General features: G+C 39.0%; 1 protein-coding gene across 2 annotated transcripts in view; it reads right to left on the bottom strand.

Moving 5' to 3' along the window:
* Nucleotides 1–8,076: 8,076 nt before the first annotated feature.
* Slit2 (slit guidance ligand 2) overlaps nucleotides 8,077–19,447 on the bottom strand; it is a 338,894-nt gene continuing 327,523 nt past the window's right edge. For both annotated transcript variants that reach the window (XM_006976103.4, XM_006976104.4), the window contains 4 exons: nucleotides 17,831–17,985; nucleotides 11,112–11,400; nucleotides 10,681–10,892; nucleotides 8,077–9,585 (listed from right to left, as the gene is read on the bottom strand). In XM_006976103.4, coding sequence (XP_006976165.1) covers nucleotides 9,344–9,585; nucleotides 10,681–10,892; nucleotides 11,112–11,400; nucleotides 17,831–17,985 — 898 coding nt within the window. In that variant the 3' untranslated portion in view covers nucleotides 8,077–9,343. The remainder of the gene's footprint in view (nucleotides 9,586–10,680; nucleotides 10,893–11,111; nucleotides 11,401–17,830; nucleotides 17,986–19,447) is intronic.

Raw genomic sequence — 19,447 nt, 5'->3', positions numbered from 1 at the left:
GAAATCAGCATCAATTCTCAGTGAGAAGTTGATCATAATCTTTCTTACTGCTTGAGTTCATGTGAGGACTCTCAAGCTACGCACAGGGCTGGATGGCCATGAAAGAGGAAGTAAGGAATTGTAAGTATTATGTTTGTGGGGCTAGAGAGATGATTCAATATTGAGTGCTTCCTGATCGGCTAAAACATCTAATCTTTGCAGAACTACATGTACTCTTTGCAGAACTCACATTAGGTGGCTCATTGCCTACTGTATCTTTGGCTCTAGGGGATGCCCTTCTCTGGCCCCCACAGTCACTTGCACACACGTGACAAACATTAACACAAACACACACAAATAGATATAAAAAATAAATCTTTAATAGTCTTCCATTTGGGAGATTCATATGAAGTATGTGCCTAGCTTTCTTCCATAAATAAAATAACTTTCTGGAAGTTTCTTATTAACTAGCCATATGGAGTATGATGGTAATGACTGTCTTATTCAAGCAGCATCCACTCTGTATCATGTTAGAACCATACATTCCCCTGTGACATGGATGCTGTCCCTTTATGAACCTCAAAGAGAGTGTCCATTGCTCTGTCATTGCTTTGCATCTGAATAAGGCACAGGAATGTCCAACATCATGTTCCTCATGCATCAGGTTTATAGGGAACATTTGGGGTTACTACCGGTGGTTGGAAGGGACAGGAGAGGCAAAGTTGTACTGTGATGTTGCCTTTAAAATGCTGCAATTGTTTTTTATAAGTGAAACAGAGATTGATATGCTCTTTCATAAACTTCACAGTTTGGTACTGGACAGGCATTTCTACTCCCACATCACCCAGTTGTTGCTTGTGCTCTCCCTTGAGAGAAGATGTACAACTTCAGGGAAAGTGTTTATCATTGGCCCAGAAATTCCTAAGGGGACTGAGAGGCAAGGCCTGTTCAGCTGCTGCTGGATTAGGGGCCCTGCCCCTTCACACTTATAGCAATTATTCACAGTATCCATAGTAGACTATATAGGACATGCTGGTATAAGCCAAGGAATGGAATGGACATGATTCTATTATATTCTAATGTGATAGTGAGATACTGGAAAAGTTAAGGCTTGATGGTCTCAGATCAAGGATGTGTTTCCATATGTGGTATACTCTTCATCATGGATCCGGTGGTTGGGTTCTGCATTGTTTGAGAGTAGTCAACTGAAATACTGCAATGGGTTTACTAGACACTGAGATTTCACTTTTGAAAGGAATGAAATCTAAGCAAAGATGACTGTTGTATGCAAAGCTACAATTAGTAACTGCTAGTTCTTATCTTTACCAAATCCTGTGAGTAATGTGTTTATACCTCCTTGACTCTCTGTTTCTGTCCTTCTGTCTGTTTCTGTCTCTGTCTGTGAGAGACAGAGGGAGAGGGGGAGAGGGAGAGAGGAGAGAAAGGAGAGAGAGAGGGGGGAGGGAAAATGCACCTCTAGGTCTGATTCATTAAGACTGACTGAGACTTTTGCTTTGCTGATACCCTGGGCCTTGATTGTCCTGAGTTTTGAGGGATGTGGGGGTGGGAATCAGTGCTTTAAAACCTTGTGTTCTCAGACTGTCTGTTCTAGGATGCAATCATGTATTTATAATCTAAAATATGAACACACATAAAATGAGGTGGGAAAGGAAAACAAGGCTAAATGAGAAGAAACACAGAAGGATCTTCACTTCATTTTCTGAGTGTTTAAGTCATCATGTGATTTCTTTGCCAAATGATAAGAGATTTATTTCCTAATCAAACAATAATGTGCATGCCATTCAGATATGTGTTCTTGCACATTTTGCAGCTCCAAAAAGAAGCTGACAAGCAGAAAGGAAGAAATGTAGCTAATCTCAGATTAACAGGAAGGAAAAAAATCAATGTGAAGATGTAAATTAAAGTAAGAACTGGGTGTGGAAGGGACTCAGTGGTAGTCCATGATGTGAATCTGTCTCTTCCCTGTGATGCAACAGGCCTCTGAGCCTGGTGAGATGTTTCAGGCTCATTCAAAATGAGTGTTGTCCCAGTCTTTTGTTTCATATTATTATTATTACTACTACCATTATTATTATTTTACAAAGAACAGCTTGTGGCCATGAATGAGTTCTAGGATGTGAGTGTGCATATGAGGTTTGATCCTGTGGCTCTCTTAGGTAGCAGCAGATTTCAGCTGCTCCTAGGCAGCACAGCCTGTGGAGATACATCTGCTTGTAGGAACAATGATCAGTGCGAATGACACAATTGGATAAAAAAATCTTCCCACTTCAGTTTTGATATGGGGAGGAAAATTCATTAAAAGAACTATCTTTTCTTTCCAAATGGGCAGTAATAACAATGTCTTAATGTATGTCTACTGAGGTTATTCGTTGGCATTATAAAAAAGTCCCTTGGAAAATATTTAGTCATCTCCCAACATCTCATTAGACAATTCAGTCTGTCTATCAGTTCTAGCAAAATCAATATTGTATTATGGCTAGAGAGTCAGGAGACCTGGACTGTATGACCTTGGGCAAGTCACTTAATCTCTCTGCCACCATCTATGCAGACAAAAAAATGTAGTTATGTCTCCAAGGCAGAGCAAGATTAATGACAGCATGTCTCCTAGACGATCGTCTCTGTGGCTCTTTTGCCAGGCCCCATTTTTATGTGTGTGCTTGTTAATTTTGATTTTCCGTGAATCCAAATTTAACTATCCACTTACTGATGCAAAGACAAAGCTAGTCTGAAATGTGGCTGGTTATGGTTTCTACTCAGATTTCGTATTTTTGGACAGTGGTAGAACTTTTACTGCTTTCTTTTCTCTCTTTGTGGTAGGAAGAGGAAGTCAACAGACAACTCCTTCTGGGTAAGAGTTACTATGCATAAGTAGCTCTCTGCTCTGGGAATTTCCTGGTTTCTTGTTCTGAGGCATCTTGTTTCAACATCCCAGATTTCACCTGCCTTGGTCAACCCTAGCCAATGTGATGGGTAATCAAGTTCCATCTTGCATTTCCATGGTAGTCATTGAAATTCTCTCAGGGTGCGTTCCTGCACTTGTGTGAGCTGTTACTAACGTGATCCAAACTCACTGGAGGGCACACCTATGAGCCCATCATATTTCTCCATCTGCCCCTCTGACAATCTTCTATTCTTCTAACATGGCTAAAGACTTATGTCAGCTTGTATCAGAATTGTCCCATCTTTGTTTCCATTCTGGGATCAATTTTTTTCTCTGAAAATGTAAACATTATTTAAAGTCAGATGTTACTCCTTTGTTCATTCTGATGTGTTTCTGAATTAGTGCACCCATTTTCTTGGCTTCAACTACCACCTGAGTTAAAAACAGTTCTTGCTCCTCCAATGTTCACATCCCATAGTCCATGATTTGGTTTTAAATAGTCTTTGTTGTTGTTTGTCCACTTAATACTAACTATAGAGAAATGGCAATAATACTTCCTTGTGAGGAATCTGGCATACCAAAATAAACGTTTGGGACTTGCTTTCTAAAGAGTGGGAATTAAGGATACTTAATTCCCATGATCTAGAGGAGTATATAGTTTAATTCAGAAAACTGGACAGTACACTGCAGAATAAATGCCTGGGATGCCAGGTCACCATCTTTCACTCTTCAAGGCATACTCAGCCCAATAAAGTCACCAAAATGTAATTAAGATCTAGATTTTAATTGACGTTTTTAATGTATGGATATTTTCTGCTAGGGTTCTATTTGACTTATTTCCTGAGTGTCTGGCTTGGTATAAGCTGAAAGGGAGAGTGAGTTGTGAGTTTCACAGTACAGATTGCTCAACAGTTGTTTCAATTCAGCTTCATCGGCCTTTCAGCTTCTGAACATTCCTTTGACATCTGAGGAATAATATTATTCTAAGATTTTGATGCTATTATCAGATACTATTTACAGAGGCATATCCTTTGAAAGTTGGAAGGAACTACATTAAGCCTAGCTAAGAAGCCATGATTTTGAACTGGAAATCTCTTTCATTTGTCATTTGGAAAACCCACTGCAAATAGGTACTCAATAGAAAAAAAAACATAATGAACATTAAGCCAGTAAATAGAAACTATTGTGTTGTACACATAGAACCAATGCATGCCATAGATAGTACTCACCAGATTCTTTATCTTACATCAGAACACAGAGTTCCCTTCCTTTGGATATTTATGCATAGACTGCTTTCCTTGGGCAACCTGCCCAAATCTATCTACACACAAACTTTCATTACTTCCATCCTGCATTCTATTTTATCCTCCTTGACACAGTTGCAAGTCATTTTCTCCCAGAACCATCCCACCTCCTGGTATACACTTATGTGACTGAACGTTTCTGTTCTATTTTTTTTAATGTAGCCAAACATGACCTTGAACTTCTGATCACCCTGCCTCCACTGACAGAGAGCTGTCATAGCACCAAGACAGCACCGCCAACACTGGTTTTTATCACACGCCAGAAATGCTCATTTGAATTTTGTCAACTCTCCTCAATTGAGAGTCATCTGGCAAGAGAGAACTCAACTGAGAAAATGCTTCCACCAGATTGGCCTCTAAGAAGTCTGTAAGTCAGTTTCGATTAATGATTGATGTGTGAAGGCCCAGCCCATTGTGGGAAGTATAACCCCTGAGCAAGTGGTCCTCCGGCCATGGATAACAACAAGCAAGCAAGCTGAGAGAGTCATGCATAGCAAACCAGGAAGCAGTGTTGGGTGGTTCTGCTTCAGTTCCTACCTGACCCACTGAATGCCAAAGCTATGATCCCATCATACTTTCCAGTTGCCCTTCTGACCATCTTCTATTATCCCTAACATATGTCTAAACAGTCTTGCTTGCTTGTGTTAGAATTACCCCATTTTTTTGTCCATATCCTGGAATCAAATTATCCCCCTGAAAATGTAAGCACTATTTGAAATCAGATGTTACTCCTCTGGTCAAGTTCACTCTGATGTGTTTGTGAATTAGTTCACCCATTTTCTTGGCTTCAACTACCACCTGAACTTGGAACAATTGTTGTTCCTCCAGTGTCCACATCCCACAGTCCACGATTTGCTTTTAAATGTTCCTTATTGTCATTTGTCAACTACAGAGGGATAACAATAATTCTTCCTCGTGAGGAGTCTGGCATCCCAGATCACATGTTTGGGTCCTGCTCTCTGTATCGTGGGAATTGAAGATGTGCTCTGTCATTGTGCTCTCTTTACATTCCTGCCTTAGCTTCCATCACTGATGGACTAGAAGCTCTAAGATGAAATAAATCCTTTCCCCATGTTGCTTTTCTTCCATCATGGTGCTTATCACAGTAATCGAAAACAAGCTAAGTCAAAGGGATCAAACCCATGGTTTTGGACATGCTAAGCAAGTACTGTATCAACTGAGCAACAACAGTATCCTGGCTGTACTTTCACTAGTGTACCATTATTTCCTTAAAGGTGCATCACAGTCTGATATTACATGCCAGTTTGATCATTTGCATAGCATCTGTTACTGTCTTAGTTAGCTTTCTGTTGCTGTGATAAAACACCACAACCAAATGCAACTGGAAAGGAGAGGATTTATTTAGCTCACACTTCCATATCTTTCACAGCCCATCAACAGAGGAAGATAGGGTGGGAACTCAAAGCAGGTGCCTGGAGCAGGAATGGAGTGAAAAAGCTAAGGGACTGAGGCAGAAGCGACAGAGCAGTGCCGCTTACTGACTTGCTCCACATGGATTACTCGGCCAGCTTTGTTATAGAACCCGGGGCCACCTTCCCAGAAGTGGTACTGTCCATAGTGATCTGGGTCCTCTCACATCAATCAAAAAATTGAAAAAAATAATGCACCACAGGCAAGTCCACAGGCCAATATTGTGGGGTATTTTCTCAAATGAGATTCCTTCTTCCTAAATGACTCCAGCTTGTGTCAAGTTGACATAAAAGTAGCCAGAACAGTTACCGAGGCTAGATTCAGTCCATATCCATGAAACATAAGCTCTAACATGGCAGAGATTGTCTACTTTATATGGAACTATGTGAGATGTCTGCCATCTTTTCTTGTAATTGATAGAAGTCATGAAACAGAAATCATTTCTTAAATGACTGTGAGTACACAAAGAGGGTTAAGAAAGAAGATAGCTTCTATACTTTTATAGCTTTCTCTCCTTTATGTAATATCTCACATAAAAGTTCATATACTTTTTATAGCTTATATCTTATTACAGACATCACTGCAGAAATCATGGTCAGTACCTGAGGCAGATGATGCCATAAAGTTCAAGATCTTTATGTCCTGACTTCATTTCAAGTCTTTTAATCATTTCACCAGGAGGAAATGTTGCTGACAAAGAAAACCATCATTAAAAAGATTCCCAGAGTAATTCTAAAGCAAGAGATGCTCTTTTACAGTTTTAATCTGTGATCAGAAAGAATTCCAAAGATTGAGGTGGTTGTTATTTCGTGATCACATTCTTCAATTGATTGCATTCCAGTTTCCTGCTGGTGTCTCACTCATGGGAGAATTAAAAAAATGCTAGGAATGTTTAAGAACTTCATTTATTAAATTACAAATGTTTGTTATTGTATGTGATAATTTTAATTTTGTATTTTTAAAAATTGAATTCTATCACTAAAGCAGTAGGATAGATTTTTATTTAAAAGAGTGTTGTGGTTAATGGCTTAGAAATCAGGAGCATTTTTAATATGAATAATTTCCCTTGATTTGTGTGATTTGCTAATCATTTTCTGGCTGTGAGATTTTCTTCATTAAAGGCTCGTGATTGGAAGGCAAACAAAATGTGATCCCTTTGACACTAACTCTGCTCAAGTCCCACAGAAATAGACTTTATTTTGTCACTTTATAATCAGGAAGGATGAAAAATATGCCAAACCCTATATGATGTCTCCTTTTTCTTCAAAACAGGAGCAAATAGTCAAATCTCTAGTAAGATTATTTATATATACATGATCAATAGCACAGATAATCAGGCTTCAAACTTAGCAGTCTCCAAGTAGAGGTATTCTGTGGCTGAATGGCTGTCTATATTATCAGCAAATACACTAGTATGAACTGCCCAATATTGGGTCCAGTTCATTTGATTTCCAGCCTTATATACTGCAATATACCAGGGAACACAGGGATTCCATTCACTTATAGAGATGAGGGAGATTTTACATATAAAACTCAATCATAGGTCCTGCTCTATAGTAAGGAAACTGCAAACACTAGCCACTAGGATGGTGTTTATCTGGGACATTAGATGGAAATCTTGTTATATTTGTAGATTACTCTTTGCTTCATGAATGATTCAGTAGCTCTGAAAAAGAAAGGAACTCATAGTAACACATGAATGTTTTATAATTGTTATTTAATATTTATGTAATACAACTAAAGTCATTTTAAACATGAATGAATGAGTGACTGGATGTTCACACCTGGAATAGTGGGTATATTGTGTGTGCCCGTGGGGGGGGGGCATGACTGTCTTAAAAAGAGATGAATCCCTCATACAGTAGAGGTCAAGTATTAATATTCTTCCTAGACAATGGCACTTCCTTGATATGAATTTTTGCTAGTTCTGGATAGCTGGATCTAGCAAAGGCAGTGATACCCAAAGAAGATCCTTTGTATTAGCTCTGTTTTATTTTATAATTCCTTTTGGTGGAAAGATTTAATTTAATGCATTTTCAATAGCAAAGAATATGTATTCTATCTATCTCTTTTATGCAGCCTCCAGATGTGACAATACTTTAATTTCAAAGCAATTTTTTTTTGGAAACATAAAGGCATAGGTTGTCTTTCTTGTTCCTTTCATGTCACTATATCAAGTTCATAACAAAACACCTGCAAAGCAGTGCAGTTTCTAAGAAAACGGCCAAGCTGTTAATGAAGTAGACATCTTTTAATTTACAAACATCAGTAGTGTAACCGATATTAGTCTGTAGAAAGACAAAGCATAATTGTCATTGTTAAAAAGAGTTTTTCTTTTAAAGAAACATCTGCATCTTCACAGGGCACCCTGGGATTTTCATGAAGGAAGAGCACAGTCAACTATAAATCATTATCAACTCTACAATGTCACTTAGAAGCAAACTTGTTAACATGGGAGCGGTAAGGTAATCAAGGAGTTTTATTGTTTGGAGAAAAATTACAGTTTTTGACATGACAGTCTTTCTTCTGCCCCCCTTCCCCAAAGCATGGCAGGGAAAAATTAATTAATTTGTAAAAGGTCTACTTCCTATTGTCCATCGCTACAGATAATTTCCTTCCTCCTGTGAGGACATATGACAGATGGGTACACTTGCTGTCTTTACTCATATAGCCTTTGCAAACCCTCTGCAAGTGTCCTGAAAGAGGCCACAGGTCAGTGACATCAGTGGTCAGATGTCGAGGTCAGCCAAGAGAACAACATATACCTATCCCAAGATACCAAAATAACATCCTATGTTAGTTCTATTGCCAAAAAAAATCCTGATTTTTTTTTAAGTTTGAAAATGTACAAAAATATCAGGATAATTATAAATTAATATATATTAAAGCATCGAGAAACAGTCCAAAGTGATGACCTAAATCCTTAAGTACAATGTACTTTAATACAATAAATATTTCTCGTTGAAAATGAATACTGTATAGGGCTATTTAGAACTCATAAAAACAAAAATTCATATTATTACTATTTTTTTATTTATCAATAATCTATTGGTTCTTTATCATCTCCTTTATCATTTATATTACAAAAATTAATACTGGAAAGTGGTAGATAAACACCTTCGTGTGCTGTTTCTGCAGATATGTATCATTGCCAAAGACAATAAAATACATTGCAGCCCTCCACACCCATTTCTCTCCTGAATGAAACCCAGATGGCAGGACATTTTATATCTTCCACAAAATATTTCTCATCCCTTGGATCTATCTATGGATTCTGGATTTCCATTCCCCTGCCTCACAGTCCCATTGAGATGCTTGTGCTTGGTGTGTTCTTGTGAACTGCACTGATGGGAAGGGGGTCATGGGTTTTATGCTCTGGGCAATCACATGTGAATGTACAGTCCCATGTTAGGCTCTTGTATATGTGCTTCTGCTAGGATTAGCATGTTCCAAAGATGGCTCCGTGTTGCCATGGTCCCCACTGCTGCACTAATGCCTCCGAGTGTGGCTTTTCTTCACACTTTTTCCAGTGTAGGGGAAGCTTTAGTACAAGTATGTCTTTTATTTTTTTTCCAAACGCAGACAAGTCTTTATTATCATAATAAAAATAAGTCTGTTCTGTATTTTACAATATATTTCAAATATTTCCATTATGAAGCATGAATTAGTCCAACATGGTCAAGAAGTGTATAACCTTCGCCAAAGATGGAAGCTGCTAGAAATGCAGTTAGGAGGCACATCTCGTGCAGCCACACTTCACCACCTTCTCCACCTCGTCCACAAATGAGGATCCGTCTGTGCACTCAAAGGAGTATTTCCGCCTCTTGCTCCTCAGAGGTCCACAGCATTGCCCACCGGCACATCCTCCTCTACATTCCAAGCGAGACACTTTCTTTGTTGTTTGACAGGCAGCATAACCCTGCTGCTTTTGGTAATAATCTCGGATCCGCTCCCCTCGGCAAGAAAGTTCTAGAAAAGAACAAGGAAATAAGAGCATTTTTAAAGACAGACACTGTAAGTTTTGTAGACTGATTGAAAGAAAGTCAAGATCTCCATTTTGTGGTCATTGTCCTTCCTAGCATTTTGAAACTGCTATTTTTAGTGTGATGCTTGAAGTCTACATTATGGACTGATGGCGTGATCCAATCTTCCTTGAAAAATGCATCTTTTAGGCCTCTATTTCCAGCAAAGTGAATGCTATATATGTAGACAATAAATACAACATGTTTGTTCTGACAAGAAAATTGGATTCCTAAATCTTTTCCTTTATTGCAAAAAAGGAGAAAAAAAAAATACATATCTTCTGTTTCTACAGGACTAACAGCTGGTTTTGTTTACCACGGGGAGCAGTTTCACAGAGAATGCAATTTAATTTATTAGGCCCAGAATTTAATATTATCCAATATGTTACTTAATACAAGTAACATTCCACTAACTTCATAAATTACGCTAGTATGAAGTAGTTCAAAAAAGAGACATCTGTTGAAGGCTTCCGCAGGCACGTTCATCTTATTGTCTGATGCACCCAAGTCTGTGCCAGCTGGAGGCCAGGCAAGTTCGGATTTTGGAAACAAAGCAGAGAGAGGTGGGCTGAGAACACAGTCGGCTTCCATCGCTCTCACCTGCATAATTTACTGTGATAAATCAGTCGATGCTAAGGGCAAGGGTGACTGTACTCCAAGCCGGTGATTCTGTACTCAAACCAGAACAGAGCTACCACCTCCGTGGTCTCTGTCTGGAGCCAGATTAGTAATACATGTAGGTGAAGGGATCAGGTAGAGGCTCAAGCTGAGTTGGGTAGCTGTACTCTGAAGAAGGGAAAAAAGAGACTTTCTAGAGCAAGTCAAATTGTGATAAGATGTCTGATGGCCATGAGACAAGTGAGACTTGACTGCTTTTCGCAGTTAGTAACTGCATACCACCTGAGAACCAATCAACAACAGTAGCTACATGCTATGCCCAGGCCAAGAGTTTCCTCACTGCACTCGATCTCTTTCACCCTATCTCTTTCACCCGGGATGAGGCATGCCTTGTGGTTTGTGACAAGGTGCCTGCCTAGCTTACCTCTGTCACAGCTGTCCCCAGTGTATCCACTGCTGCATTCACAGTAGGGCTGCCCCAGTCCAGAGAGCCTGCACTTGCCATGCTTGCACTTTATCATCTGGCAAGGGTTAAACAGGTCTTCCTCTTCATCACAAAGGACACCTCCGTGACCTTCCAGGCACTTACAGCTGTAGGAGAAGGCATTGATGGGCAAGCAGGTGCCGTGTACACATCTATAGTGAAGGAGAAGCATAGGAGTGAAAATAAGGTTGATAGAGGAGTTCGGAATGTATGGTGGTTAGGCAAAACCATGTCTGAATACAGAGAACAGAATTCTAATGTGTTGATTTCTCTAGGCCCCTGCTCTTGCCCTGCCAACCTCCCGCCTTCTTCTCTTAGATTTGCTTGGAGAATTTAGCATATTTACTGAGTACCAAGCCACTGGAACTTACTTGTTTCCAAGGCAGGGGTCATTGGTTCGCTGGTCACAGAGGGGCCCCATCCACCCTTCCTCACATTCACAGGTGAAGCCTGACTGGCTGCTGGGCTGGCATGTGCCATGAGCACATACTTTCTTGTGGCATGGTTCACAACCAGGCAGAATCCCGGTTTGCATGGGCACTTTCCGGAAGTCTTGCAGCTCACTGTTGATGTAAAGGTTCCGGATACAGCCATGGAAGCTGGTACCATTCTGCCCAGGGGCCTGGCGCAATGATGCCACGTTATTCTTCCCAGGCATGCCTAGGAAGAAACAGCATGTCAGTTAAGAGTCTTTATATGTTCCTCGGTCATTTGCTACAGAGAAATATTGAGGTTCATCAGTCCATTTCTATTACATTGGAATATGCATGCTCAGATGAAGAGGTAGAGAAAAGCTGAACATTTTGTTTCTCATTTTGGTAAGATGTAGTAAGTTATTCTTAGAGTGAGACTTTACTGCTTTTCACAGTTAGTAACTGCATACAGTTATTCTGACTTTTAACTAAAATAAACCGAGTTTATTGGTGTCAGTTCTTAATTGGTAAATTTATCTCAAACAAAACTTGTAATATATATGAATTTATATAATCTTCAAGAATGTCTACTTAAAGAAAAACTAGAGGTAGACATTTTTTCCATTCCCCGTGGGTCTAGACACCATGTACACAGGGAAGCCACCAGTTATAATTCTCTGTCTGATTATAACATCGAAGGATGGAGCTTAGGGAGCTTGAGCCACAGATTCCATGCCACCCATGTCAGCATGCCTACCCTTCTTAATCCTGGAGCCCAGGTTCAGTCTACCAGGACTCTGAGAGTGAGAGTTGGAGCTCTCAGTGACCCACCTCAAACTTCACAAATTCTAACTTAGCAACTAACCCAGCACCTCAGGGGCACTGTCCCTGCACAGTTGAGGATGTCTGTGCTTGAAAAGCTCATTTTTGCTTCTTATCTGGATAGCACCTCATTTACATGATTTTTTTTCTACTTAGAATGAAGCTTTTATGTAAGAAAATTTAAAAAAAAAGGAATAAGTTTCATCACAAACAGCATTTGCAATCTTGGGGCATATACATTCCAGAAGTGACAGTCATCTGGTAACTGTTATTTTGGCAAAGCTGAAGAATCTTTCCATGGCCTGATCCAGACCCTGAAATAGTTTCTTGACAGTGCTTTACACAGAGGACCTTGTAGGACACTGGATTAGGAGATGGGAGGGAGTTGGAAGCCTCTGAGCAAATGACTTGCCTCCCAGTGCTCATGATTCAACTGTGCTGGGACTCGGAGCTATTGCTTGGGATCATAGGCTGGCCTTCACTCTCTGGGGACCATTACATTCTAGGGTTCTTGTTCTGTGCCATCATTCTCTTCCCTAGGCCAAAAGCCCCATTTGAGTCTTAATAGGCACCAAAAGCAGACATGTAGGTATACAAAGCTACTAGTCTAGAGGTCAAGTCTCTAATATTGGTTAAGTGTTTCATGGTTAATTTTCATTATCTAGTTGATGTGATTTAAAATCACTATATGTCTGAGTTTCTTTTCCTGATACTGTTGTAAAATTCCCAAACAAAAGCAACTCAAGGGAGAAAAGCTCATTTCAACTTGCAGTTCAAGGGTACAGTCCGGTATGGCAGCAAAGTCAAGGCCACAACAGTTTAAAGCAGCTGGCCACATCGTATGCAGAGTCAGGAAGCAGAGAGGGAGGCAAGCTAATACTCAGTTCACTTTATATGTTAGAGTCCTGGATCCCACCCCCTCTGCCCCTAGGGAATGGTGAGACTCTTATTAAGATGGCTCTTCCCACATCAATTAACTTAATCGGCACAATTCCTCACATCCATGCCCAAACGTTAAATAATCCCTCACTGGGAAACACAACCCAGGGTCTGTGCAGAAAGGTCTAACACAACAAGGAAGACATGTCATGAATGTGGATGCTAAAGTATCATGAACTCGGATCTTAGGCTCAATACAAAGAAGAAACATCATTGAGTGTATTCATCTCACTCTGCTTTCTGACTGCATCAGTGACCAGCTGCTTCATAACTGCATGACCTCTCTACTAAGATGGATTGTGCTCTCAAACTGTAATACAGAATAAACCCTTCCTCCTTCAAGTTTGTTTATTTGTTTATTTGTTGACACTGCAATGAGAAAGTTTACTTAGAGAGTATATCCTGGCCAGTCATTTTCCCTCTCTGGGTCTTAGTTGCCTCATCTCTACCACAAGAAGATAGCCCAGAGCAATTGTTTGTCAGCTTCTCATACCTATGTCCTACCAAAATTGTGTTTTCAAAGAGCATCTTCCCATCTTTCCCCACCCCGAGATGCTGATCTTTTGTGAAAGAGGACAAGTACAGAATTCTAAATGTCAGTATGCACCACAGGTGATTCTGATGCAGGGGGGCTCATGGCCACACTAGACCAGGTACTAAGTTCTTTGTCTTTAATTTGAAGTTCTATGAGTGAAGACATTCACATGGTGTGTGTCTGGTCCTGGAGAATGTACTACTACACCAAGATTGAGGCACGCAGTTGACTATTTTCAGGGGAGTATCAGTGACAGGAAATTTTTTCCTGTGGGGAAAGTCTTTCTAAATGGTGTTCATCCATCACAAACATGTGGGCTTTAATGACCCTCATTTTGGGTCATTTCTTAAAACAGTTAAAAATGAAGTTCTTCCAAAGCTGTTTTAAATGCTCATTTCAATGGAGATACAATGTTTATTTGTGCGCATATCCAGACTAAATTGAGACTGGCCAGTTTCTTCAGCAGTGAGAAGCAATGAATGAACTTGTTTCATTTAGTCCCAAATCCTACAACTTCAGAGGGTGTAGTTTGGTGGTGAAAATCTATAAAACAACATAGCTACATACTCTGTACATGCTCAACTTTCAATAGCATATAAAAATCAAGACCTTTTCTAGATTATTTTTGGACCTGGGGGTTGACCCAAACACCTCTAACTGCATGTTCTACCCTGAATTATCCCTCTAACCAATAACTATTCTGGGTCATCACTTTCATATGCATAGTTAGAATGCTGGTTTTTAGCTGATAAACAGAAGCACATCTGTATTTTTTTCTTTTGAAATAGTAATTTACTGCACAGTCCAGAGGAACTGGAACCATAAATTCCATTGCTTCAGCCTCCTGAGTGCTGAGAATACAGATGCACAATGCCTTGACATACCTGGTAACACATGATTTTGCTTTCCATGACTTTTCCATTTGTATTTCATGGACTTTAATTGGAAGTAAATTAATCTACCAATCAGTCACTACATAACTTAGTAAATGGATTTGAAAAAAGCCTTTCCAGTCTCTTTATGTTTTAAAATGACTCCAAGGGGCATAGTACCATGATTGAAATCTTTTGTCCAAAGGTGATGACACTGTTTTGGTAATATGTGCCTAGATACCTATGTCTGTATCTTAAACCTTCCCCTTGCAGTTAAGTAATAAGTGTTCTAGTTCAATTGTTAGATGGGAAAACATGAAAATTCTTCTGGTTTATGTTACATAAACATCATGAATAGTCAGTAATGCAAGAGCAAGCTTAGCTGCACTACCAGTTTGCATTTTTCCAGAGAATGCTTCTGCAATGGACCAATGGCGAGGCCATACAGGGTACCCTCCTCAGGGACCTTGCTTCCTTTTTGGTGACTCAGCTCCTCTTGCCTCTGCCATGTGACAGTCAGGCTGTGGTCTGCTGGGTTCTTTGTTTTTTAAAGCCTGAACCACCACCATAACCACATCCTGGGGAGGAAGTAGATGGGCTCAGTGTGTTCTCTGGCAGTGAGGCTGATACCAAGATGGTTTCCCTTAGTCCTGAATATTCAGAGGTGCTTGTGGATTCTTCAGAGACCTCTAGCCTCAGAAGGATTAGCACTTCTCAATTGGGAGATTATTTTTCCCCTGTTTTAAAAATTTTCTGTCTTAAACAATTTCATCTGAATTTTAAAAAGAACTGGACATCATATTTTAAGAGGTTCTTAAAGCATTCACTGAAATATTTTTGAGTAAAAGCACCATAAATTCAAGTCAAGGACAAATTTGGAAGTAAAGGCAAAACCATATTACTTAAGCCATTTTGTTTTCTGGTTTTTGTAAAAAATTAAGTGGCAATGCAGGTGGCATTGGGGTCAGAAAGATCTGGACTTAAATAATAGTCTACCACAATTTAGCTTTGCAAACTTCTAAAAGCTTTATAAAGTTCTTGAGGCGGCAGCTTTGCGACTATGAAATGAATAAAGTAGGGTTTACCTTCTAGTTTTACTTCAGTTTTCTCTGAAAATGAAAGGTTGAGCCACTAAAAGCAGTGCCATATAAATAAAAACGTTATTTAAAAGAGAAGCACTATGTTGGTAATAGCAAATGCTTAAAATATATATCTCATCCCTGTTACATCATGGTTAACACTCAGGGCTGGCTTTACACACTGCAAAGCAACTCTGCACTGCCGAATAGGTGAAAATAGAAACTAAAGCCAGAGGCAATCTCAGAATGGAGAGAAGAGGTGGCATGAAGTCCCACCCATAGTCCAGGAGCTGTTGACAATATTTAATAATGGTAGAGGGAAGTTTTATTCAAGTGATTCTCCAGGTAAGTTGACCAAGCTCCAGCAGAAGCCACACAGTGAAGAATTATGAGTAGCACAAACTGGACTTAGTTTTGTATTTTTTTTTTTTTTAAGGACAAAGACATGGGTGGCTAGGGAAAACATGAAGGAATAGAGGGAGGGATGAATATGATCAAAGCACATAGCACAAAAGTTTTCAAATAACTAATTTAAAAAAGAGTCTCATAATCCTCATAGTGGTGACTCCTATGAACTAGGAGGTCAATCAGCTTGTTGAGTATAGTCAATCTGCAAGATTTTAATTGTAATGTCCCATCAGTGATTCAGAGATGTGTCTACATGCTTCATGTTTCTGGGACCAGAAGAGACATTTATTTTTCAACTTTGTGACATAGACCTTTCATTAATTTGGTTCCCAACGTATAGTAGATGGCCCATAAGCACACATAAAATTGAATCAAAGGTGCTGAACTTTTTCTAACCTTTTACAACAACATCAATGTTCTATGATTTTTTTTTTAAAAAATATGTGCATTGGTGTATTGCTGGCATGTATGTTTGTGTGAGGGTGTCAGATCTTGGAGTTACAGACAGTTGTTAGCTGTCATGTGGGTACAGGGAATTGAACCTGGGTCCTCTGTAAGAGCAGCCAGTGTTCTGAAACTGAGTCATCTGTCCAGCCCCCTATGATTTTTTAATTATGAAAATTATTAAAAATGGAAATGATCTGGTTTTAGGAGAAAATGGCAAGCAATAGTTTTTTTTTGTTTGTTTGTTTTTGTTTTTGGAAGATTTGGAAAGATTAAGATGATTGAATAGCATCCTGAAGTTAATCTTTTTTAGAGACTAAGAACTTCATAAAAATACTAGTCCTGATGAAGAAATGAAGTGTGTTGACATGTTTAGAGGCTTTAGTTATCTGTTAAATAAGTTAATCTTATCAACTCCATAATTTAACTTATTGCATTTCAGTTCAATATCACATCTTGTTATTCTTTTTCTGAATTTTGTAATTCTGTTTCCAATTTACACTTTATTTTCCAGACATAGAGAATGGTAAGAGTTCTGTTCTTTATAGGTTTTCTCCCTGTACTTCTTTATCTCTCTTTGTCTCTCTGCCTCTGTCTTTCTCTCTCCCCCAACTTCCTTCTTATTGCTTAAAGTAAGACTTGGAGTTGGACTATAGCATTCCTAGCACTAGCCTACCTTGCCAAGGTTTTCTTTTTTCCTTCACTGTAAGAGCCCAGCTAAACAAATATACTTCCTACTAGTCTGATGAAATCCTTAAATTTGAGTCACTGATCATTTCATTGAGTTTCAGTGACAATTGCTCTATAATTTGTATGAACTTCTAGAAATATCAGCATGGCAACATTGGGTTGAGCTGATATTATCTGCCTCATTAAGGGAGCAGGGTTGGGGACTCCTCGTACTACTTTGCACCAAACTTGTTTAATCATGTGTGTGTGTGTGTGTGTGTGTGTGTGTGTGTGTGTGTGTGTGTGTGTGTAGGCTAGAGAACAACTTCTGGTGTCCTTTATCAGGATCCCTGTACCTTTTCTTTTGAAATAGGTTCTTCCATTGCCCTGGATCGCACTCAGTAGGATAGGTAGACAAGCAGATCCATTAAGCCCTAGGGATCTGCTTGTCAACCTCCTCGGCACTGAAATTGTAAGTATACCACACTACCTAGCATTTCACATGGTTGCTGGGCATTTAACTGAGGTTCCTGAGCACTTTATACACTGAGGTGTCTCCCCAGCCTTATTTTATGATTTTCTAACTTGATTTCTAACCAATTTTCTGCTTCTATCTGCAGACAGATATAAAATTAAATGACACTATATATAAATTACCTAGCTAGTATGTCATAGATGAAGAACTAATGTCTTTCTGTGACCCGATGACATACTGAGTTAGACCCAGAACCAGGATGACCGAATGGTCCCTTAAGAGACATTTCCATCTCTTTCTGTTTTATACTTGTTGGCCAATTACAATAATTGATCAGTGTCAATGATCATGGCACCAGGCACCAGAAACTTCAGATTTGATCTATAATGAGAAGCACAGAGTTGGAAGACCATTGGATTTGGAAGGAAGTTCACCTCCTACATAAAGTGGGGAGTCAAAATTCAGAGTAGATTGTTTTGACAAGTTGGTGATGATTTTAGGGCTTCCTCCATCCACAGAGAGGGAAAGGCTCGAATCCAGGGTCAGTAGCTCCACAATGTGGAAATTTCCATCATTGATTGTCTCCACACTGCAATAGAAGAAAATAAAAAATTAACTCAAAACATAGTTAAAATACAAGCTTCAATAAACACAGCTTCAGAAGAGACATTCATAGCAGACATTAGGGAAATTGACTTTTAAAGGGTATTCTGAAGGAGATAAAATTAATTTTGATCTCTCAGGATCTGGGCACAAAATAAATCTGTTCTCCCACAGAGAGAACTGGACATAAGTACACTCATTAAGCCAGCCACATTCAGTCGATTTGTGGAATTCACAAATGAGAACTTATTTGTTTTACTTTTAAAGGACATAAAAGTTTCATTTACCAAGAGACAGTTTACGACTCCAAATGGCATTAAGAAGCCTGCAGCTCCTTTGGAGGCTCCACAGGATTGCTGCCTTTTGCACTGTGACACAGTGTGTTAGCACCCATCAGAATCAAGATGCAGAGGAATACAAGAACCAACTTGATCGGCTCTCTGCACTTTTTCACATTTTATAAATTGAAAACATACTTTCATTTCTTGTCTATTTTTGGAGGAATACTTCTCGAGCCGCATTATGGTGAGATATAGTTATTCAATTGGTAGCTAGGATTAACAGGTTAAATAACATGCTTAACATAGTCAATATGACAGTGTTATTTGTTTTTAAAATATGATTTTGAAACTGTAATACAATTACATAATTTTTTTTGTAAAGAAGTAGAAGTATTAAGGAATGGATGCTAACAGAAAATGAGGATTGGGACATAAGATGAAGTTTGGTTTGATTTGTTAATGGTTTTTAATTTTTTTTTAACTATACTTGACTTTGGTTTTAAACTGGCCAAAAAACTTATCAGGAGAAATGATCAATTCCATGTCAGGGACACTCCAACAAGTAGTGAATAGACAAAAGATGGCATAATAGAAGCTGGGTGAAACAATAAATACTGAACATTAAAGACCTAATAAACTGAAATACTGCCTAAAATGGTTGAGAAAAGGTTCAAACATGGACAGGTGCAGGGATATGAGAGACATAATTTGTGAATGTGAATGCATAACACTGGCTATAAAAAAATGATTGTTCCATTTTCTTGTACTAATACTTAAATTTTCAATGAGGTCAAGCCTAGAAACTAACAGAAAAATGTACTAATATTTCCACATATTTTCATCACTAGAATCTAATCATATACCACTGTCTTTTTTTTTTTTAACCAAAACCAAAATAGTTTTGATTTGAGGAGTTTAAAATAGTCTTCAGAAATATGAGGATGTTTTAAATCCTTGGCATAGTGTTTAAAAGTTCCCATGTCTGTGGCTGTGGAGGTGGTTCAATGAGCAAAGTGCCTGTTGTACAAGTGTGAAGACATGAGTTCATGTTCACAGTACTTATAAGAGCCATTGTAACCCCAGTACTGAAGGAGTGGACACAGCTGGATGCTTAGAGCACTTTGGCTAAAAGCTTAGCTGAATCAGTGAGCTACATGTAGTTCAGTG

The sequence above is a fragment of the Peromyscus maniculatus genome, chromosome 10, assembly GCF_049852395.1.
Source record: "Peromyscus maniculatus bairdii isolate BWxNUB_F1_BW_parent chromosome 10, HU_Pman_BW_mat_3.1, whole genome shotgun sequence".
Lineage (NCBI taxonomy): Eukaryota > Metazoa > Chordata > Mammalia > Rodentia > Cricetidae > Peromyscus > Peromyscus maniculatus.
This window is presented reverse-complemented; position numbering and strand designations above follow the sequence as displayed.